At 41.5% G+C, this 25,640-nt stretch overlaps 1 protein-coding gene across 15 annotated transcripts in view; it reads left to right on the top strand.

Annotated features, from left to right (window-relative positions):
• Window positions 1-25,640, top strand: part of LOC123969008 (vacuolar protein sorting-associated protein 13B-like) — a 324,425-nt gene that overhangs the window by 75,689 nt on the left and 223,096 nt on the right. For 14 of the 15 annotated variants that reach the window (XR_006824601.1, XR_006824600.1, XR_006824602.1 and 11 more), the window contains exons 18-19: window positions 11,713-11,847; window positions 14,680-14,859. Coding sequence is in view for 8 of the 15 variants with exons in the window: in XM_046046088.1 (XP_045902044.1) it covers window positions 11,713-11,847; window positions 14,680-14,859 (315 nt within the window). In the remaining 7 variants the exon portion in view is untranslated. Of the gene's footprint in view, window positions 1-10,788; window positions 10,905-11,712; window positions 11,848-14,679; window positions 14,860-25,640 lie in introns of those variants that run through there. The other variant, XM_046046095.1, reaches the window with a different exon arrangement.

Genomic DNA, 25,640 nt, shown 5'->3' on the forward strand with positions numbered 1-25,640 from the left:
AAATGTAGAGCGTATTTATTGATACTAGTATCAGAAAGTGGATGACTGAATGGCTGGTCTACAGTCATAGCTCTTACTCATTGTTTTACTTTTTTTTTCAAATTTAAAACGTTGTCAGGGATCCCAGTGACTTACATATTGATGAAAACATATCTGTCTGAACATTGCCCTGAGCACACATAATCTGTATGTTTTCTTATTGTAGTCTTCATCTTTTCCATGTTGATGATATCTTTATTGGATTTTGGTATATGCACATATGTACCCAGTGGACCTGAATCTTTTGAATTCAACTGATGATATATGAAATTTATAGCTCAGTACACACATGGTAGAACTCTGACTGGGAGAATGTGACCCAGTGATCTCTTGTCCATGTATTGTAAATACAACTGTACCTGTATTGTCAACGATTGCCTATAGTGTGTGTGTGTGTGTGTGTGTGTGTGTGTGTGTGTGTGTGTTGGTCGGTCGGTCGGTCAGTGTACAGCTAAACTGAGGCTTATTGTTGACCGTTTTCTCTCTCTGCTCTGCACACCTTCCATTCACCGGTCTTGTGCAGAGTTGTGAATGCCCGCTGACTCACAGAGAACTGCATGCACATCGCGGTACCTTGGGGGTTTATTCCAAGTACTGTTTCAAAACGATATACTATTGTTTGTGTTGTTCATCAATGGTGATAATTTATTCCATCTTCCCGCAAAGTTCATGCACATTTCTGCACAACATTGGCGCTGCTGGTGCTGCTCCATCTGTCTCCCTCAGTCCCTCTTCTACCACACACACACACACTACGCCACAAATGCGCCCTCCATGTTAAACTTGCTTCCCTGTTTGCGAGTTGTGAAAGGCTGCATTTTGAAAGACAAAAGATCAAGGTCGTTTAAATCTACATGAAGTTGACATTTGACATTCCGCCAGTGATGGATTCAGCTTTAATGCAGCTCCCACAGCTGGTTTTCTGGCCACAGAGTTCTGTGGTGGTCTGGACTAGGACAATAGGAAGGGGGGTCTGGTAGACGTTGGTTGGTGGTGGTCACCAGACGTGCTCTAGATGATTGCTGGGTGATATACGAGCTGTGACATAACTTTAGCATGACACATATAGGGGGAAAAGAACCGAGGAAGAGGAAGAGAGAGAGTGAACGATATAATGAGCAGAATGAAAAATGAAAGAGAGAAAGAAAATAAAGGTTGAAGGGAAAAGTGACAGAAAGAAGGAAATAAAGCGATTGAGAGTGTGAGGTGGACCTCAGAGCCCAGAAATACAACTGGCCATTGGTTCTCCTTATTAAACCCAGCTTTTACACCTAATTGAGTGTCAGGTTAGACAAGCATGCACGTGCACACACACACACACACACACACTCTCACTCTCTCTCTCTCTCTCTCTCTCTCTCTTTCTCACACACACACACACACACACACTCATAGATGCATGCTCACCTCCATCTTCAGCAAATCCTATATGTAATCCTGAACCCACAGAATACGATCCCATTTAAGGCAAACAACGGCAAGAATGTTCAACTACAGTGAGCGTACGCTCTCATTGCATAGCGACTAAAAGCATGTTGATGATAATAGTCCTGGACTATTCACACTATATCACTCATAACAGTATCATTATTAAAACAAGTCTTTTGTTTTTACAAGTTCTCCCTACATATACTATGGGGCATGGAGTGGTTGGGAGAAAAGTGTTTAAGGTTACGTCAGGGGGACTTGCTTATATTTTTCTTCACACTGATATTTCCCATTGGTTGAAAACAAATGCATTCTCTTAGAATTCCACATTAACAACAGTTTTTACACATTTTTTGCACTGCATGAAAAAGGCTTCTCCTGTCATGGCCAGCATTTCACATTGCTGTGATCTAACTGCCTTCAGGAGCATGGATCTGACGCAAATCCCCCTGTCACCTCTGTAAACTAATCCCTGTTACGCTGTGCACTTAATGTTGTCTTGTCCCAGAACTTACCCATCTATCCTTTCTCCCTCCTTTTCACCCTCTTTGGTGTTTCTTGTTTGGCTGTAATGCAGCTGTTGGTAGCATTGTCCTGTCCTATGAGACTGAACAGGGGAGGTTGCACAGTTTTCCTGTGCAGATTTTGTCGGACATGGCCTTATTACTCACAACCTTAATGTCTCCAATCTATTAATCAAGAAAAGCCAGAGGTACATGCAGCTTTTCCCCGTCATATAATGGGTCCATACACTTAGCTCATGGAGATCATTTTGATAGTCCTTTTTCATTGTTCCACAATTGAAGTGAAAGAAGGAAGGACACAAGCCTTTTTCATGGTCTGTGGTTGTCACAAATATCAGTAAAGAGATGGGAAGCTTAATGAAAACCCTGAGATGTCTGTTTCAGCGTGGCCTGGCCCCTCACTCAAGTATCCATACTTCTTTGAAGAGGTAACTTACTGGTTTGGGAGAAATTTCTGCCTGTCTACTTGTCTGCTTCACGGATTGACATCAGGGCAGGAAGAAAGCAGGAGGGAAAGGAAAAAAAGAAGGCCTTTTCATCCATACGCAACCTTATTTCTGACATTAAAAACACGTTGTGTCAGCATCAGAGAACCGATAAATAAATCTTGGATGGAACTTGAGACTGTTCTTGTCAATGAAAACTTCAATGAGCTACAGACGGCCCTCGCTCCACTCCTGGCAGATTGTGATGATGTTTTAAGTCAATCCAGACTCAGGCCTTCCTCTTTTCTTTTGTCTTCCTGAAGCCCTCTGCTGTTTCTCTATCGCTCACTTCACGCCAGAGCTAATGAGAGAAGCCGATGCAAAACACAATTAATGTTGTTGTGCTCTCCCACAATTAGACAGTGGGTATTTATATGTTTTATAGGAAGAGAGGAACATAAAGTGCCTGAAATCTGCTCTTCCATCAAACAACATCTCACGTCAACAACGTCACCACACAACTGCTTTGTACATGCACACACATAATATACACACACGCGTGGTTGGTGACTTCAGACACTCATCAGGGGACATCAAGCTTGTTATTTCTCACCATAATTCTCCATTGATCATTCCCCTTTTCCACACACTGACTGCTGGCTTCTGGCAAAATATATTTTAAAGAAATCACAAGTCAACTGAGAGTGCGCCATGGATTTTCTCTCCCATGTTTGCTTGAATAGTCCACTTTTCTGTCTTGGGAAATAAGATGTGATTCCAGCCATGTTGGAGGACATGGATGATCACAGTACCGGATCTGGAAGCCTGAGTTTCACGTCCAACCTTTTATTTTTGCTCTATGATATGAATCATTGATGGTTTCTCAGAGGTAACTTTATGACTAAATCCAATATACCGTTGGCCCAGTATAGCACTTAAATTGGTCATTCTTTTTATAAACCTGGCTTGTCTCTGGTAGTTGAGTAGTGCAGTTTAGTTAGCTGGCCAAGCTTGGGTAGAGCAGAGTTTCGATTTAAGCTTTCATCATTTAGAGCTGGAACACTCCCGACTCTCCCCTGTGGACTGAAATATGATATGAAAACCCCCTATGCCTCTGTGGTTTGTGAAACATTACCGTAGTAAAGACTTATAGGCTCCCTACAATGTGTCATCAATAAATAATGTGTTAAACAAACCTGTGAAGACAAGGCAAGGTGTGCAGTCTACTGTTATTGTAAGGTACAAATGGCTGTATTGTATATTATAGTGAAGGCTCTGCATTTATTAGTCACTTTGATAAATGAATAAAATTACTGTTGTGGTATCAAGAAAGCATCAGGAGCAACATTAAAGCCATTATAGGAGGGACTAATTCAACACAAGCTTTTACTTTCATCCAAAAGTAAATAATGTTGTGAAGAAAATGGATCATAAGGGATACATTACATGCATGGATAATTAATAAGTAAGAGTCTATTTGATAAGTATTTAAGTAGCTGAATAACTGTCTAAGATGTTTAAAAACTTCACATACACACAAAGCAAAGAGCATAACTGAGACATGAAACAAAACGCACTGTAAGTAGAATGGGCTTTAAAGCACCCACAGCAGATTGCTCTGAATGTTACTAAGCCCTGAATCAGTGACAGCCCCAAATAAATCTGTTTGTATTTATGTCATCTGGTAGTGTCTGCAGAGCTGGCTCCCTGCTGTGAGCCAACCGTCCCATCTAAGGGTAGTGACTAGTGCCGACTTAGCACATAGCTCCACGTCACAAGGCCATAAATTTCCACTGCAACTCTCATTGAAGTTCCTCAGCAGTACCAAAACCCCAGTCACGTCTTGGCTACCACCACACACAGACACAGTCAGCCTCTGCAAAGCTGAGACATAAATATTGATCTCAGTGGATTATTGATAAACAAGAACTCTCCGCTTGGTTTCTCTTTAATTCTCTTCCATAAGGGAACAGGAGAGAGGGGGCAGAAAGCCTGAGAAAAAGAGCAGGCCTGAGTTATAGAGTCAGAGAGAGAGAAAGCAGTAATCCAGAGTTACATTTCAGTGACAGAGGGGCTGGTTTAGCGTCATTAGCTGCGGTCTGTAGTTTCGAGCATCTCTCTCATGGTGGAACCACACTGGCATTCCATCCTGGCTGCTACTTCAAAGCCAGAATGCCCCTGTTTCTTCTGCTAACTAAATTTGTCAGGGCAGCATTAGGCTGGCGATATGGGAGATTGAGAGGCAGCCCATCTCATCCGGAACTGTGTTTTAATGGCCTATCTCACCACCGGCTAATCATCTCCATACAAGTGGCAATGCGGGAATCCTCTATGTCACGCCGCATGTTTCTGTATCACTCTGCCCACATCTGTCTCTCCCTTTTCTCTAACACTCATCTTTCTCACTTGTCCTATAACTCTTTCAGTTTTGCTGTGCACCCCCCCACCCCACCCCAGCATCCTCTAAACCCCACTGCCTAGGCCCATTAGTGTTGGCCAAATTGCTTCCGCATGAAGACTCCTTAATTGTGGTAATTCGGTGGCAGAGAGAACCAAGGTTTCAATGTGCAGAGAACATGTGTCACTGCTTTAGTGGGCAGACGGAAAGGCAGGCAGCACCTGGAGGGGATGGTAATCATGGAAATTAGACCCCCAGCCTCCGCTACCGCCAGCACTTAAACCCCATCACTGTCTTTAGACCACAACCCTTAAAGGCAGTGAGTACCACTTGCATACCCCACCACTCTACCCAGTGTGTTCGAAGCTGCTTGCCTGGGCTGCGTCATATGGAGAAGCATTTCTCTGTGTTTAGACACTTGTTTGCTTGCCTATTACGGTCTTTTCTGTCTGTCCAACTGCATTTTGGGGGTTCTTCAGTTAAAAATCTTGCCTCTGAGGTGTATTCCTATATCGATGGCAGTGGGGCTGCGTGTGTCTTTGTATGGTTATTTAGCAATGGCCATTATCCCTGCTCATGTTAACTGGCCACTTCCTGTTCCTTATACAAACTTTACATACAAAATTTGCTGTTGCTGCTGCCTGAAATGTAAAATGCATCTCTTCCTTTGTGCAAGGTCCTGCAAATGTCATAAGCAATGGCAAGTTTAAGGACAGCAAATTTACTATAACTTTTTGCCACTTGATGGTAGAAAGTAGGGCTGCAACAAATGATTATTTTAATAATTGATTAATCGATTAGTTGTTTAATCTATAAATAGTCAGAAAATGGTGAAAAATGTCGATCAGTGTGTTTCCCGTAGCCCAAGATGACGTCCTCAAATAACTTGTTTTCTCCACAAACCAAAGATATTCAGTTTACTGTCATAGAGGAGTAAAGAAACCTCAAACTGATTTAAAAAAAAAAAAAGACTCAAACTGATTAATTGATAATTATTAATTGAATAGTAAACAACTAATTGATCGCTTGATTAATTGTTGCAGCTCTAGTAGAAAGTAGCAAAACCTTCTCTCTTCAAGTGACTGATTATAAACATTTACTGCATTCCTTAATGATTGATGAAGTTACATTTATGATTCTTTTAAAAGTCTCTACTATCCTAAGAATAATTCTCTGGTAGTATAGAAATGCGATTTTGTTAAAGGTGATTAAGTCTTGCAGACAGTGTTTGCCCACTGCCAAAGCTGCTCTCCTCTGCTTTAACTGACAAACCACTACTGGTTCACCTTGTCTGTTACCCTGTCCTCCTCTCTCTGCATGCGTCTGTATTTTTGTCAGTACTTGGCTAGGTGCCAGCAGACCTCCTGCTCCTACTTACTACTTCAGCCCCTCCTGACTTACGAGACACAGTTATTGTTTCTGCATCGGCACTTAATGGCTCAGCTGGCTGCTTTCGGTCTACCCAACTTGTCTGTGTGTACCTCCTTTTCAGTCAGCCCCCCTAGCTGCTGTGGGCCCATTGCCAGATTTGGAGCTTTTAGTACTCTCTGTCCTTCTGTCTTTCTTTGTCTGTTTACCTGCTCATTTGGACTTGGTGATAGTGTCCGTCCTCTTGTCAGTTGATCTTCACTGCATGTAATGCATTTTATACGTGCCAGGGACTAGTTTTCTGAAAAGTAGTGGCATTCTTTATTCATGACTATAACGCGACTTCGTGCAGTGGAGGTGTAGTAACTTGAATGGAAATACAGCTTTGATTGCTGTTTTAGCACATGTCAATATCCTCATTCCATATCTGCTTCAGCCTTGTTTTTCCCATCTTCTAGTATGCATCAACCAATTAAAGTTCAAGAGTATACATAAAAAAACATAGTTTCTTCTTGTAATATTTCATTGTTCAGATGCAAATGGATTTTCTTATTTACTAAAAAGCATTTCCATGACAACATAAATGAAAATTTCTTAGTATTTTTCTGTTATCGAAAGTGTTTTGTAAATGTAGGCTAAAACAAACACTATGCTTCTTGTTTTGAAATGTAAATTTGCCTGGTCTAGCATTATAGGCAGACAACTTTCCCATACCATTCTGCAAAGTAGTGAGAGCAGGACATGTTGGAATGTGTAAAACATGGCTTTCAAGTCTGCAGATGTCATGCACACACAGACACACTGAGGCATATGCAAGACAGCTATTGAGGAAGCAAAAAAGCAGTCCCCACATACCATACTACATCAGTGTGTGCTTTCTCTTCTTTTGTCTATGCTTTCTTTTTTCTTTCTATCCCAAGTATTTCTTTACTGACTGTCCATCTCTCCTTCATATTTTTACACACACTCCTCAGTGTTCAGGATGGCAAATCCAGCTGCCCATGGTTGCCCTCACAGCGTTTGATGGAGTGCCGTAGCCTCTGGCCCCTAGCTGTGTGTTTATGTACTTCTTGCACCTGCCCTTGCTTGAAGCACCACACATATTCACTCACTCAGTCACACACAGAAACACACATGTCTGGCTCTAATACACATGCTAATGCATCTTACATACATAAACTAAACTAAATACCACTGTTAAGACGACAAACTACCAACCTTTATGTTTTTCCTCTTCCTGTGTACCCCACTTTTTTATAGTCTAACAGCTGGACAAAACATTGTCCAGAGCCCCCCCATACACAACAACCACCACCCTAGCAGGTGCACCGTGCCCTTTTGGATATCTACGTGGGCAAAGGGGGATATGTTATAGCGATACTCTAGTGCCATTTATCAAAGAGCAAATAGAGTAGAGGGATTGGCCCCTGTCATGTTCCAGATTGGTTTCCTTTTTTAACATTTTCATCTTTTTTACAGAAAGAAGGACCCAAGGGAACAATCTGTCTGTGTGGAGCTGATGGTCTGTTCTTTAAGGGTAGATAGATCATGTGTGTTTAGGTTCACAGAGACATACTCAGTAATATAGCCAAGTGTCTGGTGCATTTCTTTTATGGCAAATGTATGTAAGCTATATTGTTTCCAGGAAGCAAAGCCAAGCTTTATATAGTACCTGTATCATTTTCTTATCTTTCCCTGTGGTACTGGACCATCAAATAAGCATCAATTAACTCAAAATGTATGTGTGTGTACATAAGTGTGTATGTGTGTGTCAATATGGTAACTCTTCTCTGTCTCCTGGTTTCTACCAAAAGGGTAAATAGATATTCAGTGTAATTTTGTTTATAATACACCAATTTATAACTGTTATCTCAGGGCAATTTAAAGAGCAGGTCTAGATTGTACTATTTTTAATATTACTTTTGAAACCCAACAATTCTTACTATGAGCAAGCATTTGGTGACAGTGGCAAGGAAAAACTCCCTTTTAACAGGTAGAAACCTCGAGCAGAACCTAGAGGTGGGAGAGGAGCTTAGTGCATCATGGAAAGTCTCCCGGCAGTCTAGACTAATAGCAGCATAACTAAGGGATGGTTCAGGGCTCACCTGAGCTAGCCCTATCTTCAAACTTTATTGAAGAGGAAAGTCTTAAGCCTACTCTTAAATGTGGAAATGTTGTCTGCCTCCCAGACCCAAACTGGGACCTGGTTCCACAGGAGAGGAGCTTAATAGCTACAAGCTCTGGCTCCTATTCTATGTTTGGAGACTCTTGGAACCACAAGTAACCCTGCAGTCTGGGAGCACAGTGTTCTAGTGGCGTAAAAAAGGTAATATGAGCTCTTTAAGGGATGAGGGTGCCTGACCAATAAGGGCTTTGTAGGTGAGCAGAAGGATTTAAAAATGCTATTCTGGATTTTACAGGGAGGCAGTGCAGAGAAACTAATACAGGAGAAATATTATCTCTTTTCCTGGTTCTTGTCAGTACATGTGCCACAGCATTCTGGATCAACTGGAGAATCTTTAACGACCTGATTGTAAGGCAGGATGTGCCTGTTTTTTGCAAGTACAAGTACAATAACTTCTGTTTTGTCTGAGTATAACATCAGAAAATTGCAGGTCATCCAGGTTTTTACATCTTGAAGGCACACTTTAGCTAACTAATGCGTTTCATCTGGCTTGATCAGTAGATATAATTTGGTATCATCTGCATAACAATGAATAATGAATGAGTTTGTACATGCAGATAAATACTACTGGGGATTGGCATAGATTGTAGCAAGACTAAGACTTCAGGTGCCAATAAACACATATCATACATTGCAGTAAAAAGTATATAGATTGTAATTTGGTATCATCTGCATAACAATGAAGATTTATTGGCTGTTTCCTACTAATATTGCCTAAAGGAAGCATATACAGGATGAATAGAATTGGATTGGAATAGGAACCTGCTGATCATTTTGACAGTAGTTTACTTTGTTTACACTAATTATACAATATTGATATTTATGCACGCAACATACTGTATACCTCTGTTATTCAAATCTGGCCCCAAGCTTAAGTATTGATTGCTAGTTTAGGTCCTGGGATAAAGTAATTCACATAGACAAGTTCCACAGAGAAACAGGTAACCAAAGCCACAGAGAGACTTGCAACTCTGTTTGGCCTGCACATATATTAAGTAGCAGGCAGGGAGACAGAGTGAGGGTTGTTAACGTTCCCATCTTCCATCTGGGCTGATAGAGGCCCTCTCAGACAGCAGGTGAAGAGGTTGCTGGGTAATTTGTCTGAGAGAGGGAGAGGAGGGAAGTCGGTGGTGATTTTAGCAATTGCCAGTAATACCCTTTGGTTAAATGTGCTGTGTATGTGTGTCCACTTGTATACCACCCATATCCACACTCCCTGCTTATTTACATTAAAACTACCTTTTAAACCATTAGTTGATTGAAATTAACAACTGCAAACAAAATCCTATGCATCTTTGGTGTAAAACAACCATTGTTTCCAGCATCTGGATTTTAGATTATGTAAGTAGGTCAGAATTTGAACAGTAGCGATTAGACAAAACATATAGGTAAAGGACGGAGAAATATGTGGGGTGTGGGAGTTTTGGGGAGAAAAAGGGTAGAAGAGTTAAATAATAAGAAAGTCAGAGGATCAAAGAAAGCATTTAGATATGTTCAGTACATTAGTATGTTCAGTGTCAACGAACAGTAAAGCCCTAAGACCTGAAAATCTAAACTTAACACTAAAATTTATTATTTTTGTTCATGAAGTAACCTGTCTGTCATTAGGAAAAACACGACGACTGTGGGAATGTAACACTGGGTAAATCATGATCTAGTATACAATTTATTTAATTTAATTAATTTCATCAATGCAGTGCCTATCACATCACACAACATACGTGTCAGATCTCTCCTTCGTAGCTGCATGCAGCTACACTCCCCTGTCCTCACGATGGTAAATTCCACTTTCTTCATCTACACTAGAAAACAAATAGGGGAAAAGAGCACGCGTGTTACTTTGTGGCTGTAACAACGCTGTTGACACAATGTCCACCATGCCCTGCAGTCCCTGCTGTAGCCTGAGAACCACGCAACGATCAGTATTTAATGTTTTCATTAGACTATAATCAAAACTCGTGTTAAATCTAATTTTCGGGACAAACCGGTCAGGAATCGGGACAACTGCTCGTAATTCGGGACTGTCCCGAACTGGGCCTGCATTTGACAGAAAAAGCCTCACTGAGTTGTAAACTCAGTCAAAAAGTGCTGTGGACACTTGTAGGAAATGAAGTGCTACCACTGTAAGAGGGGATTATTGTGAGAAGTAAAGCAGTATTGGAACAGGTGATGTAAGAATTTAATGTGATTCCCTCGGACAGTTCCAGCTCACTGGAAGAATGTAGCTTGTGATGGATGGATCCTCCTCTCCTCTCTCAACAGGCGGTTTGGCACAGCACTCCCTAAACTCTACAGTATCTTTTAGCCATCCAGCTATTTCTCCCTCCTCCTCCTGTTATGTGTTTGAAATAACCTCTCACCATAGAAATAACATTGACATATCATAATGGCGAATATGTAATCCCCCACTCCTTTCCGCAGTGCAAACCGTTTGATTTTGGAAAGATGGCAGACAGGAGGTTCTTCCACACTAGGCTGCCATTAAGAGAAATAATCATAGAGTGAAGAGCACTTGAGACTCCTGTGATGTAATGCTGGTGTTAGGTGAGTTGTAGTTGACACTAAGCTGGATACCGGCGTGACTGTGTTGGATATTGTATTGGAAATATATATCCTTTATAGCCTATTACTCACACTCCTAATAGTTGTTGTTATTTAACTTAAAATGTTACTCAACTCAGTAGAATTGTGGGGAACTTGTAAAACATTCTCTGTTGATATCCTTGTTGGGCGCTTTTATAAAACAATATGGCTGTGATGTCAGGACTTCGCTGTAGTGTATCCAAAATCCCATCAGTATACTGTAAATGTTTTCACAGGAAGCTCTGTAAATCCAGATGGGGTAAATAATACAAATAAAATGTGCCCCTAGTAAATTTTCCGATCCTGTCAGGTTGTTCATGCAGATAAATAGACACATAAAAATAAACAAATTTACTGGGGATTGGCATAGATTGTAGCAAGACTAAGACATCAGGTGCTTATAAACGCGTATCATACATTGCAGTAAAAAGTATATAGATTGTAGCTTTGGGGGAACTGTTCCCTTATGTTTTTTTTATTTGACATGTTTATCATGGCGTAGAGATGCAACAACAGGTTAACCTTGGAAACAGATGGCACCACTAGTATCCCTGCCAGGACTTAGATAAATGCAACACACCTGGTATTCGTGATATCTGGGTTTAAGAGCCCCTGCTTTCTCAGAACATTGGGAGAGACAGATATGGAAAGAAAGGGGTCAAGAATAATTAAAGGCCAATCAAGTGTTTAACGAAGCCACAGCAGCAGTGTTTAAACCTGCTGGACTGCACTTCATTTTCACTTTGTTTTGTTTTTTATTAGGTGTGAAGTCTCCGGGCCCGTCACCGACTCTTGAGGGCTCAGTCCAAAACCTGGAGCTGAAGTTCTGCAGCCGTGCGACAGTGAAATGCGCCTCGGGAACCGTGGGAGCTGTAAAAGTGTGCGCCAGGACCCCAGGTGTGTGCAGCTGTGCCCTGTTAAAACTTTACTGCCTGTGTAGGAGGGAGAGAGTGAGACCGACTAGACTCTTCTTTTACTTTCTTTAACTTATACATTTATACACTCCACTCTGTCTGGCTTCCTCTCTTTTTCCCGCTCAATCTTTATCTTGATTTCTTTCCAGCTATGTGATTCAATTGCTGTTTTCTCCTGGGGTGCTGTCATTGGGCTCTGGCCATGTCTTTGATGGCAAGGATGTTATTGGAGCTAGTGTCATAGCACAGAGTTCACAAGGTCAAACTGCACACATGATGTCAGGCAGATTATAAGATCTATTGCAGCTGTCAATATAGAAATACAAAGAAAAAAAGCATGTGCCATTCATTTCCTTATTTCAAAATTAACATCTGTAGATGTTGTATAAAATAATGTACACACAAAGAGTTTAACTTTTGAGGTAAAACACTGCTACACAGGTGAGTATTTGTCAACTCCCAGTTTACTGTACATGCTCATCATATTCCTGTTGGTCAGTTTTACCATTTTTATATACAGTATTGTTTATGTTTCATTGGTCAATGCATTTTGTCTGTTTAACATATTTTGTTATGATTTTCCAAACCTGTTTCTGCAACACTAGCAGCACTAGCAATTTCCCCCACAGATTTCACCTGCAGTTTCTACATGGATGATATGATGTCTGTGAAGATTCTCAGTCATCCAGGTCATAGTTATCCAAAGAAGGTTAAAGTCAAGGGCAACTGGACTTGGTTGAAGATACTAGAAGACGTTTGGTCCCTCATCCAAGGAACTTATTCAGTTCAGTTCTACTGACTGGTAGGGAAACTAAGCTTTTTAACCTCAGTGGGCTCGTTGATACCGCTGGTTCGTTAATGTTCCTGGCTGTTGTAACGACAGTCGCTATGGTTGTTAGGACTACCTGAGTCCAAGACTGAACGACCATCGTTGGCATCTTCATCTGAGGCCAATAGGTTAAGTTTTTTTCCTGGGAAGTGATGAAAGGACCGCATTGTAAGTGGGGGATAAGTGGTGGCGTAGACCCACTCCTCTGTTCAATGACGGCTTCTCGACCCTGGTGTAGATGGCTTCCTTGACACATCTTTCAAACCGTCCATCTTCTCTGTCTAAAATGTGCACCTGGTGGTCCTCAAACGAGTGTCCTCTGTCCTTCAGATGTAAGTAAACTGCTGAGTCTTGACCTGAGGAGTTGGTCCTTCTGTGTTGAGCCATGCGTTTGTGTAGTGGTTGTTTAGTCTCCCCAATATACAGGTCTGTGCATTCCTCACTGCATTGGACCACATACACTAGATTGCTTTTCTTGTGTTTGGGTGTGCGGTCTTTGGGGTGTACCAGCATCTGTCTTAGCGTGTTCTTGGGTTTAAAAAACACAGGGATGATGTTGTTGAAAATCCTCCTGAGTTTCTCTGATACTCCAGACACGTATGGAATCACAATGTTGTTGCGTTTGACCTTCTTTTCCTCATCCCCTGTAGTTTTGTTCTTCTTGGATCTTGTGGCTGTTTTCACAAAGGTCCATTTAGGGTATCTATAGGCTGTAAGTGCCCCCTTCAGGTGGTTCTGTTCCTTCTCTCTGGCTTGGGCGCTTGTTGGTATGATTTCCGCTCTGTGGTGCAGTGTTCTCATGACGCCTAGCTTGTGCTCCAGTGGGTGGTGGGAATCGAAGAGTAGGTATTGGTCTGTGTGTGTGGGTTTTCTGTAAACACCAATTTGCATGCCCCCGTCCTCTCCCATGTGTATAGCGCAGTCCAAGAAGACTAAACTGTTGTTGTGAACATTTTCTCGTGTGAACTTGATGTTGCTGTCCACAGAGTTGATGTGTTCTGTGAAGGCTTGCAATTCCTGGCTTTTAATTTTGACCCAGGTGTCCTCCACATATCTGTACCAGTGGCTCGGTGCTGTTCCTCTGAAGGAGTTGAGGGCTTTGCTCTCCACTTCTTCCATGTAGATGTGCTACAATCAGGGATACCGATGAACCCATGTCACAGCCATGCTTCTGTCTGTAGAATCCTCGGTTGTGCTGGAAATAGGTGGTGTTTAGACAGAGGTCGAGTAATTTGCAGATCTGGTCAGGGCTGAGGGTAGTTCTGTTGTCCAGGGTGTTGTCTTGTGTTAGCCGTTTCCTTACAGTTTCTACTGCTTCTATAGTGGGGATGCAGGTGAAGAAAGAAGTCACTTCATAGGATACCATGATTTCATCTGAGTCCAGTTTCAGTCCTGGAGTCAGTCAGTGGAGTTTTGGATGTGGTGTGGCGTGTTTCCCACCAACTCAACAAACGTAACCTATTGGCCTCAGGTGAAGATGCCAACGACGGTCTTGGCCTCGGTAGTCCTATCGACCATAACGACTGTCGTTACAATGGCCAGGAACACTAATGAACCAGCGGTATCGACGATCCTGGCAAACAACACTGAGGTTAAATAGCTTAGTTTCCCTACCAGTCAGTCAGAACTGAAGAAGTCCTTTGGATGAGGGACGAAACGTCTTCTAGTATCTTCAACCAAGTCCAGTTTCCCTTGACTTTAACCTTCTTTGGATATGGATGATATGGTGTCTTTTGGTTGTCTCAAGTTGCTTTGAAGACCTAAACTGCTGACTGACCGACTATTTGAATTGTTGATGAATGCTAGAACTTTTTAAAAACCTTTAAGTGTCGTCAATATTTTGTGTACCCCTTGTATAACTTAGTCTAAAACAAAGCTTATAGTATGTTTATACTTTTAGAGAATTCAAGACCATCTCTTGCTTTTCTATTTTTTGTATCCTCCAAATTTTAAAGACGTACTCGTTTGTTAACTCTTGTCACTTAGGTTCGGGAGAGGGGGTTAAGGAGAAGCTGGTTCCTCTGATTCAGGGCCCATCTGACACCAAAGAACTCCATATGAGCCGCTGGCTTAATGAGATTCGCAAGCCTGAATCTTTGCTGGCCCCTGACCTGCTGGTGTTTTCTGTTCAGGTTCCTCAGCAAGGAGATGATTGCAGGAACTCAGGTAGAAGCTGTTCATTACAGTCTTTCCTCTGCTCTCTCTCCTCTCCCTTTCCATCGCATATATCAAAGTAACTTGCTCTGTGGTACAATTTCTTACTTAATCTGTGTATTTTTGAAATCACAAATCACCATCCGGTGTTGATATATCAGTTTTTTAGCTCATTTTCTGGTTGTGGTTGTGGTGTTTGGACTTGTGACAGGCACTGGTAGCGCATATTCCATCTTAATTATTGGTGATCTAATGCAAAAGTCTTGGTTTGTTTAGGTCATCATATTTTCCTTCCTCCCATAATGTCACGCAATGCCCCCTTTCAGTTATTTGTTTAGTAAAGCCGATAAGTGTTTTCCACTCCAGTATCCTTGAGGCAAGGTTGGCAACTCTGCGTTTCTTTACAGGCAGCATGAGTTCTCTAAACAGCAGTTAGTCTCTGTCAGCGTTGGGCAGAGCTGGCTAACAACAGCTAACCACTCAAGGATTGCTGTTGAAGTCTGCACTGATGTCAGGTTGCAGTTTTTGATTGTGTCCTTAGACCACAGATTATATTTCTGGTGTCTGTGCGAGAGTGTGTGGGATTATTCAGTAGCCCTTCCAGAAGACTAAAATCTATCTAATTCAGATTCCTCAGCTCAAAGTGCTGCAGTGCTTGATTTAGTAAGTTGAAAATTAAATGACTACAATTTTGTGTGTCTCATGGATCTACAGCAGTAGCCAGGTATGTCCTCATCTGTACAGCATGGTCTCCAGTGTTCTTTCAAGCAGAAATTGCTCCTGTTGTGCTTTCTTCTGTGAATGGGGCCATGAATATCAGTATGTCATCACTAAACTTTCCTTCCCACCTGCACTGCAACTTATTCTCCTATCGGGCAGCTCTACTGGGCTCCCAGGGAAGATTTAAACCTTTGGAAGTAGATGTACTTGACAGTCTCTCCTATGTCATGGCCTTCAAGTGCTCCCAAGTCTCTAAAATCCACAAAAGGCGAGTCTCTCAAAGTCTCAAAGTACACTCTGGGCTGTTATCCTGCAACCCCCTCCCGTGCAACAGAAGATACAGGAGAAGCCTGGGGTGACAGTGTAAAACAATACACCTCCAGTATTTGTTTTCAGAGTTGTCTTCAGTGTAACAACTGTACATCACTTTTAGCACAGGGCTGCAGAGATTCTTTGTGTGGCCTTGACTTGCGTAAACCCTCAAACCAGGCCCTGAATCAAATCAGGCCCCTGGGCCTTAAACATGTCAGCGCTGAGATGGAGATAGAGCTGGCCTCGGGTGGTTTCAGGCTGTGAGGAGAAGATACAGCTGTAGCTTAGGGTGTTGTGAAGTAAGAAGGTAAGTACGGTTTAGAGATAGTGGTTTTGGGAGGTCATCTCTAACCAGGAATTCCATTGCTGTTTGAATGTCACCGGAGTCACTGCTATAAATTGAAAATGTAAGGCAAGGAAAATCTTACATTTCATAGGTAACTCACATTTTGATAAATGTGAGGACAGTCATTGAATACATTTCCTGAAAGTTGCAATGACATAAGAGCAGATTTTAAGAACAGTGTTATATTTCTGACATGGGGTTGTTCCAACCTTTACAGCCTCACAGACATAGATAGATATTTTTAGGAACTCTGGTCAATTCTATTTAGTGCACAGCCTCAGACTATTACTTTGATTTAGAGAGCATATTATTTCAGCAAAGCAATGGCTCATAAAGACGGTACATATTTTTGAATATTAAAACCTGATCTGAACACAAACCAGAAGACCAAAAGGAAGCAAAAAGAGGGGGGAGAAAGAAGATGAAGGTGAAAGGGAGGTGGGGGGGCTGACTCCCAGAAGCACTGGATATATCTCCAGCAGATGTGGAACAGGGCAGGTCTGCGCTCCCTCTCATCACGGCCTCAATACTCGCCTCTTTTTTCCTCTTTCTTCTATGTTTAATGTTCTTTGTTTCTTGCTTTCTTTCTTTTTCACTCTGTCTGCATCTCTCTTTTGTCTCCAACCCTTTTGGTCTCACATGTAACACTTTCTGTCTCTCCCTCAATTTCTTACTGGCTCCTGGTAGGTACAAAGGAACAAGCCTTGTAAGCCATTTTAAACCGTAACCTATTTGTATTTCCACTTTTATTTTGAACACAAGACACCGCACAACAGCTGAGACACACACACACACACACACTCACACTCACAGTATTTCTGCCAGAAATTGTTCTTTTATCTCCAATATACCTTTCAATATTGTCAAAGTTAGATACAGCAGTGTGGCTTGACAGTAACAATTTTACCAGACTGGAACATTTCTTTCTCTCTCTCTGCGTGTGTGTGTGTGCTGCTGAAGGAAGAGCTTGCAAAGTTAGTGTGTGTGTGCACAGGCATTTTTGGGTGTCTACTTATAGGTCTGTGTTTTGTATGGTGGTCAGACTGACATCAAAGGTTTTGGTCAGTCCACATGTCCCATGTCCCCGCTGTCATCCAGAGGGTGACTGGGAGCCTGTTAGTGCAGCGTTAATGGAATGATGGATGCAATGCCTCATTTTGCCAGAGATGAAAGGTGGAGTAGCAATACTCTAAATGAGCTGCACCCTTTGCTCCCATAAGACCGACTCAGAGGCTCAACATTTTGTGATCATGACATTTCTGAATTGTTGGAGCACTTGGCCTTGGCATCAAACACATTTTATTCATCCCATGTGGTTCTGTTGATTCCATTTAGTAAATTCTTAAAGCGTGATCATTATACATCGAGCGTAGGACTTGCATATGGGTTTAAGAGAAAAGCTAACTCCTTACACCATAGACATACTGAAAATATTAGGATATAATGAGCACAATCAACTTTTATATTCTCTTTTACATTTGATTAGTCGCTTCTGTTTTTTGTAGCGATGCAAAGCACTGCAGTGTTTTGGAATCTGCCAGCCCAATTCTCAAAGCATAATATTTAGTCAAGGAAGAAGGGGTAATCGACATCAAGCTACCAGCTTGTTGTCACTGAAGTGTTTGAATATATATACTCACATGCCATGGTGCTTTCATATTACATATGCCTTATTTTCATGTTTTGTAGTATGTGATTGACTGCAGTTGATTATAAGTTGAGAGAAGCCTTGCCTTCACTGTTTCCCCACTAGTCATGTATGTGTAATCTCTGTGTTGTCTCATTTCTTAGAGGATGTGACAGGCTCTGGAAATTGCAAGCACTTTCCTTATGGATCTTTTAATTCATCCCAGAAACCATTTCCCCCCATGTCTTACATTTTCCCTTTTTATAGAGCTCAGAAAGGTCTCTGAGGCCACTGATACAATATATTTGGTCTAATCGACAGCTAAATGTTATACTTATGTGGCTAATCAAGCAAATCTCCATGCAAGTCTAGAGAACTTTTGTCTTGGCATCTTACCATGATTGTCTGCCTGAAATTTTTAGAACAAACCTCAAAGCACATTTGATGAAGTAACAGTAGTTTAGTTAAATAAATGCATTATCTGGCATTTTAATAGCAACTGACACATTTTCTCAGTCTCACTCGCTCTTTCATGCAAAGTTAATTCACCAAGGAGATAAGTTCCTTTAAATATGGCCAGTAACATCTGTTTTCTGTCTAATTGTTTACCAGTAAATTAAAATGAAATTCCAATTTACTTAGAAAATGAAAAGATTGGGTTGGGTGGCTGGGGGTGGTTGGAGGGAGTCCCTGTACACTTGTAGAACTTCTACAGATCCAGACTAATGTGTTTTCATTTAACAGAGTTGAGGTTGGAACATTCTAATAAATTAAAATCAATTAAAGGCGTGGGTTTTAACGCTGAAGAACTAAGCAGCTCTACTTTGAAATGTCCTCTTTTATAGATCTAAAGGCATATAGTAATTTCATATCTTGCCTTTAACCCTTTATATTACAAAGTGACAGTCTCAGAGGATTTCTCCTAATTGAGCAGTTGTTCCAGATGGACTCAGCAACGCTAAGATTTCTGGCAGTTGCAGAGTACGACTATATCCAAGTATTCTCCCCTTTTTCTTTTAATTTTCTCTCCTTTTACAAGAACCAAACATGATTCATGTGTGTGCTCTGTTATGACACAATGAATAATGAGAGATCAATGCCATTATTAAAAAACACAACTTAAAAAAATAAAGAGAGCAATAGAGCAGAAAGTAAGAGAAAGCAAGACAGCTATAGGAGGAGTCAGACCTGTGGAGCTCCGGGGGTGAGGTAGTTGCTTTTAAGTAAAAGCAGGCAGGAATCCAGGTTGGCAGGCTGGATCAGAAGGGCACAGGTTAGTCTTCCACATGGGTACAGCTGGGAGCCAGGGACATGTCATCCGTCACTAGCACACACTGGGACTGATGCTTGTGTTCCTTGACTGGTATTGGATCTATAAATTATTTGTGAATTTAATCAGAGTAGAGCACTGCCTTAAGAATCACTAGGACCAGAAATCCATTGCCATGTCATTCAGAATGACCTTCAGTACTACACTGAGTGTAAATTATCAGTGTTACTCAAAAGACAGCTTGATCATTTTGATCCCCGGACAGTGGCTGGCTGGCTGACTATGCTCCTTGGCTTGGTCTTGGGCTTGTCACTCCTGATGGATGGGAAAGACTAAGGGGGCCTTGGACGGACCCAGTGTGAGGGAGTACAGGGTTAGAGGGCGTGTGAGGAGCTGGGGTTTATGCTGAACCTCAGGGCGAGCGGCAGCCTGCAGGTGTTCCCCCCTACTCTGACTTGCACCAGAGGAGGGAGGGACCAACGGGTCGGGTGGGCTTTATGATCATAGAGAAGACAAAAAGAGAGAGAGAGAGTGAGGGATAGCATGTGTTTTCCCCAGGCACGCCAGCAGCTGCGAGACAATGATTTATGCTTTTCTCAGAACTCTGGGATCTCAAAATGTTACATTTAATCAAGCACACTGAGAGCAGAGCAAATGTTAAAGATGTTCCCTATAAAGCCCTCCAGTTTTGATCTCTTTACCATACCATGAGAGCTGTGGGAATAGGGGAACAAAGTGATCTTTAATCTTAATTTAAACATATTGGAGGGAATTATGAAAGTTACATGGAATTAATCCTTGGAGAATTCGCCGGGCGCGGTAATACTAAACATATTTAGTTCCCTAATAGATATTAAAGCTGTTTTCTCCTCAATTACTGTTTTCATATTAGACAGATGGTAAGAAGAAAATGTTTCAGATTTTTCATAATTACGTCCAGTCTTCAACAGTGAACTACGCTCTTTGCACTATAACATAGCTAATATACATGTATTATAGAGTATCTATCCATACAGTGTGTGTGTCTACAAGAGCCCTGTCCACAGCAGTCAGCAACAGGTGGGATCTTACAGTACTCCGGGCCTGTAGACCCAAAGACTAATGAGAGCAGGTGGGAGTGAAGCGCCACCTTACTTTGATCTGACCATTTTGCACAAACGCACACACATGCATTGACTGCACTCACAGAGTAGTGTATGCTCGTACGCAAACATGCATTCACATAGAAACATTTGCCACACGTGCTCTCTTTGCCTCCTCTTGCCGCCTTTGAATGGGTTGCACTGACACCGTAGATGGGGTGTGAATTTTTGGATCTCCCTTGGTAACCTCCTCCATTACAATCTTTCAAAGGTCTGCCGTACTTTCATATGTCCATCTATCATGCTCCTTTTCCCTCCTTTGCATGTGTTCACTCACTCCATTGAGTGTTAAATCAACAGTCTGGCTTTGTCTCAGGCAGCAGTTTGATGGCTTTAAGCTGCTGCCTGAGTTTTCTCTGGCTGATAGAACTACAGTTGACAAAATGGTACTAAAAATACATTTATTGTACGTCTTGTGAGAAAATACCAGTGGCAATTTCTTAAATACATCTTGTAAGTGATTAGATCAGCTTTGTAGCTGTTGGGAGGTGACCTTCATCTAAAGTGATTTTGGTCAATTAAGAGAGTATCTTAAAGTATATCTATATTTTTAGTATAAATCTTCCAAAAGTACAATTGCTGCAGGTTTTGCAGCATACAGATTAAAATGGCGCCACACTCAATTTTAGATTTAATTCAGGTGCATGAAACTAGACTATAAGAGCTTGTTCCATTTATTTATTTGTTTAAGCACCCTGTAACCTCCTCAACAATCTGTTTAATCTTCAAGGCAGCCGCTCTCATCATGTCTCGTCAGTCAGTGTGTGTGAAGCAGAGCAGGTAATGTGGAGATTAGACCCAAGGGAACCCACTCAGAGCCGGCTATTGAGGTCAATCATGGCCCATTACTAGAGCTGTTCATCTGTGAAGTGTTGGGCTACTTAGGCCACTCTCACAGTGCTTAAAGCCTGACTGGAGTGTGAGGCTGAAGGGCAGGGAGCAGAGATTGGGTACAAGGGGATAAGGGCTGAGAGTAGAGATGGGGTTGGGTTGGAGTGTGACTGGGGCTAAAGCTGCTGTTTAGGCTAGCCTCCACTCTTACATGATATCACAGCTCCCATACGGCGTTTGGCATTGAACATTTTACATCCCTCCTGAGAATTATTTAATTTATACAGTTGTAGAATCAAAATAGACAGAGCTTTGGGTTCGTGCTTAGACTGGAGAATAGATGAGAGCAAATGACACTTTAATGATCCCTGTGGGGAAGTTGGTCATAGCAACAGTAAAGTAACACAATACACCAAACAGAAAATAGAATATAAATAGCATATTGGGAAGTCCGGGAGTGTCGAACATAGTACAGCCAACATTACACGAGAAACACTCGAACAATGTAAACATTAATCAATTAAAAAAATATAACAATTTAGAACATATTAACAGGTGGTGGTAATGAAGCAGGGACATTTAGTGGTCTAGGACAGGGCTGAAACTGCAGAAATCCAGGACTAACTGCAGCTTAGGGGAACACAGTGGTCGACTTACAGGCTTTTCTGGTGTTAGCGGTCAGTGTAAGGCATCATGGTGGTGTGTAAGTGAGTCAGCTAGAGATGAAGATTTAGTCTTTGAGTGTGAAGAAAGGTCACTGTGGTTCACTGATGTTTCACTTCTAAAAGTTGTCGTCTAGGTAGGGCAGGGTCAGAGGGAAAGAGAGAGGTTATTAGCCCTTTTCACCGTGTGAAAGTGAACATGACATTAGCTCATCAGTTTCATTAAGATGATCTCTATAAAAACCTAAGGAGTGGCTTTAATGGCTTTTTTCGTAATTGTTGTGAACTTCATTCCCAATACTGATTTTAACATTTTAAAATGCCATGTAAGCGTTGATAGTCTTCCATCCAGTTTAATATTTTCATTCACATTGTTGATTAAAAGTTTGCCTTCCACATTTAAGTAAATCTCTAATATAAATCAGGTGTGCCGGATACTTGGGGAAGCAGCTTTATGCCAGCTCACATGAGTCATACTCTGTCGAATTAGCTTTCCTTATATCCAATATTTTGGAAGATATTTTATGTCTTTAACAACGGGCTTTGATGTTTAGCAGACAGACTAGTAGCATCTCATTTAATGTTGAGTTTTTATGTTCTATTCAAACAAAGGCAGCACCTGAAGTACTTTTATTTCTACAGCTTTTACTGCTCATTTTCCTCTTTGTGGGGGTTGGGGAGATGCTTGCCCTTGGTTACTCAGCAGCTGGAAAATAGTGATCTAGCTTGTCAGCTACTGGGCGTAATATAATTCCCAGGGCACCCTGATTCATTTCCCACTAAGGTGCAATTCATTTTTAATGTTTGTCAGTTAGACATTCAGTGAAGAGCCTAACACAAGTCCCCCCCCCCCAGTTCTATACACTCCCATCATTTCAAATTCCCATGTGACTGCAGAGTTATTACAATGAGTAATTACAAGTTATGCTCTTTAGAGAGAGAGAGAAAGAGAAAGAGCATAAAGTTTCCCCAAACTCAAAGTAGTTTGCCAGCTGTATGCTTTAAGATTCTTCATTCATCATTAGTAAGTAAAGAAGAAGAGAAGGAAAGGTAATTAGTTTACTTTTCTTGAGCTTAAAAGCAGAAACACATGCATGTTGTGTATATGCTGTGAATGGGAGAGGGCATGCTGACTGTTTGCTAAAGTGGGCAAAACTAATTCCTGGTTCACTGTGTAGCATACAAGCTGTTTACCCTTTATCCAGCTCTGAGTAGCAGGGTGGAGGAGGTCAATTTAGTTAACCTTATCTAATTGAATGTTGTCAGTGGATCAAAGGTCGCCAGATTCCACACAATTGGATCAAACATCACACAGCACAATCAAAACAATTGGCTTCCCCGGATCACCTAATCAGGGGCTTGGGGTTTTATTCTCACAAATTAGAAGGGATAATGTCCAGACTAACTATGGAAGGCCAGAACATAAATGTCTTATGCGCATTTGAATTTGTTTAGTTACATTTAGTTGGACTGGTATCTACTGTTTTTTGTGCTTTGCCAACAAGTTTCCAACTATCAGAATACTGTACATCATACACTTTTATGCATTTTGTCTTATGTGTTATATATTCAACCAAGTCCAGTTGCCCTTGATTTGAACCTTTCTTGGATAACTAAGACATTAGATGACTGAGAACCTTCACAGACATGTTACATAACATTTTTTTTAAAGGTTGATAAAGTAATGGTGTAGGTTTTGATTGTCTTTAAATAACGGTATTTGTTGAAAAGTTAATTAGAAACCTCTTTTAATCTTTATGCCACTGATGATGTTTTTAATACCTACTTTTTTGATGCTTCATGATAAACTATACAGATGTGCTGATGCGACAGGCTGTGGTTTAGCAATTGCCCTGTGACAGAAAAATGTCTTTCCATCTTTGCTGACAGCGATAAACATTAATTTGTGGTGGCTCCCTGTTCATCACACCACGTAGTTTATCAGTGTCACAGTCTGCGGGCCATGCTTCTGTCTTTCATCTCTCATTATTGCTGTTCCAACTATGAGTTAGATCAACCACCACCTCCTCACATTATTAGAGGTTGGTTACTGATTCATACTTTGCCAGTCCTAAAGTCACATACAGGCTAACCAGAGTTCAGACACATGCAGAATTGGCCTAGCAAAGCAGTATTGAAGTAAGCTGGCTGGAGTTCTGTGCCGGTAGCCAAACCAATATGTGTCTCGCCGCTTGAGTGCCCATCAGAAAACACACGGTGGGCGTGGGAAGGGGATGAGAGCCCATTAGCTTCTTCACAGCTCAGCTGCCGCAGTGCGCCTCCTCCCTCGTACCATGCCCTTCCCTCATCTCTTCTCCTCTCCCCCCCCTACACTCCTCCACCTCCACTCCCCTTCTGTTCTGTGCTCCACACACATTTTCCCAGGCTGCACTGTTGCCCAAATCAGCCTGTGTGCAAAGTGGGCAAAGCTTTACCACATCGAACTGCAGCAGCAGCACTAACTCTTCAAAAGAAAAAAAGGGGAAATATTAAAAGTTATTGGTCTAAGTACAGTCCCACATAAAGCAGCAGTGGTGAGGATGAAAAGATGAAAAAGAGGTTGAGGGGAAAGAGGAGTTGAAATGCAATGTGACGGGGTACAAGCTTATATTCTTGGAAATGGCCTTTCATGCTGATGTGGGGATTATTACTGGAGCACTGTGTTAAGACGTAATTAATTAAGCTAATGGTGGTTATGGGGTTGTGGTGTAGGTTTGTGGGGGTGAGTGGTAGCGGTGTGAGAGATTTCTCACAATTCTCACAGAATAAAAAAGGCAAAGTAATTAACAGAATCAGCCGGTAGGAACCAGACCCAAGGGGGGAGGGGGTTCAGTGAGGCTCAGTCAAGAATGGAATGTGACACAACCCACACTAATGTTGAATTCTCCCATATAACTGGCTTTTTCTTACACACACTCATTCACACCAGCAAAGAGCACAGTTTAGTATCATCTGTTTCTTAGAGGGAAACAGAACAGAAGACTAAAAGTAGATCAAGCAGTGATTTGTTTGCTGCATACCCTGGCCCTCTGTTGTTTAAATTGTGTTTCTTTCTGTCATCCAAAACCACTGTGATTTGTCCGAGTGACAGACCGACTGAAGAATGGTTTCTCAGAGTCTTCAGTCTATCGTCACGTATTTATCCACTAAATATGGAAGCAGTTCCCCCTGCTTGGAGTTCTATGCAGAGCTCTCATTTGTCTTCAGAACCCCCTTCAGACCACACAGGACCCTTTTTGGACTCATTTCCCATAAAGGAACTAAGAGTCATGCTCTGACTAACTATATGCAGGTTTAACCAGCTCACTACAGTAGAATGATTGGCAGCAGAAATTAAACGGATTTAAAGCTTTAAACTCTTTACACATCCAAACTACAGCAAAGATGACACGAATATGTGTTGGTGCACATGGTTTTTCAACATGTGGTTAAATATCATCAACTGACCAGCTAACATATAAAGAATATATTTGTTCAGTGATGAAGTTAGACATCACAATGTGAAGAGCATCTTCAGTCTCTGGTTAGGTTTGTTAGTTAGGTTTGAATCACAACAAAGGGGATTATAGTCTGCTTATTTTCTTGCTACACTTAAAAAAATTAAGCTCATGTCACTTTCATGTCATCCTCAGCTGTAGGATTAAACAGATGTGTATGATGGATGTTTATAGAGTACAGTGTGGATGAGGTGAGACTTTAATAAAATGCCTGTGTTTTAGTCTGCTGAGGACAGGGTCATATAATTTCAGAATTCCAGTCCAATATGGAACGGTCTTTCATTTAAATTCATTACACAAACAAGGTAAGGCAAGTTTATTTGTATAACATATTTCAAGAACAAGGCAATTCAAAGTGCTTTACATAAAAACAGCATAGAGAAATA

Source organism: Micropterus dolomieu, linkage group LG03 (genome assembly GCF_021292245.1).
Source record: "Micropterus dolomieu isolate WLL.071019.BEF.003 ecotype Adirondacks linkage group LG03, ASM2129224v1, whole genome shotgun sequence".
NCBI classification, from domain to species: Eukaryota; Metazoa; Chordata; class Actinopteri; order Centrarchiformes; family Centrarchidae; genus Micropterus; species Micropterus dolomieu.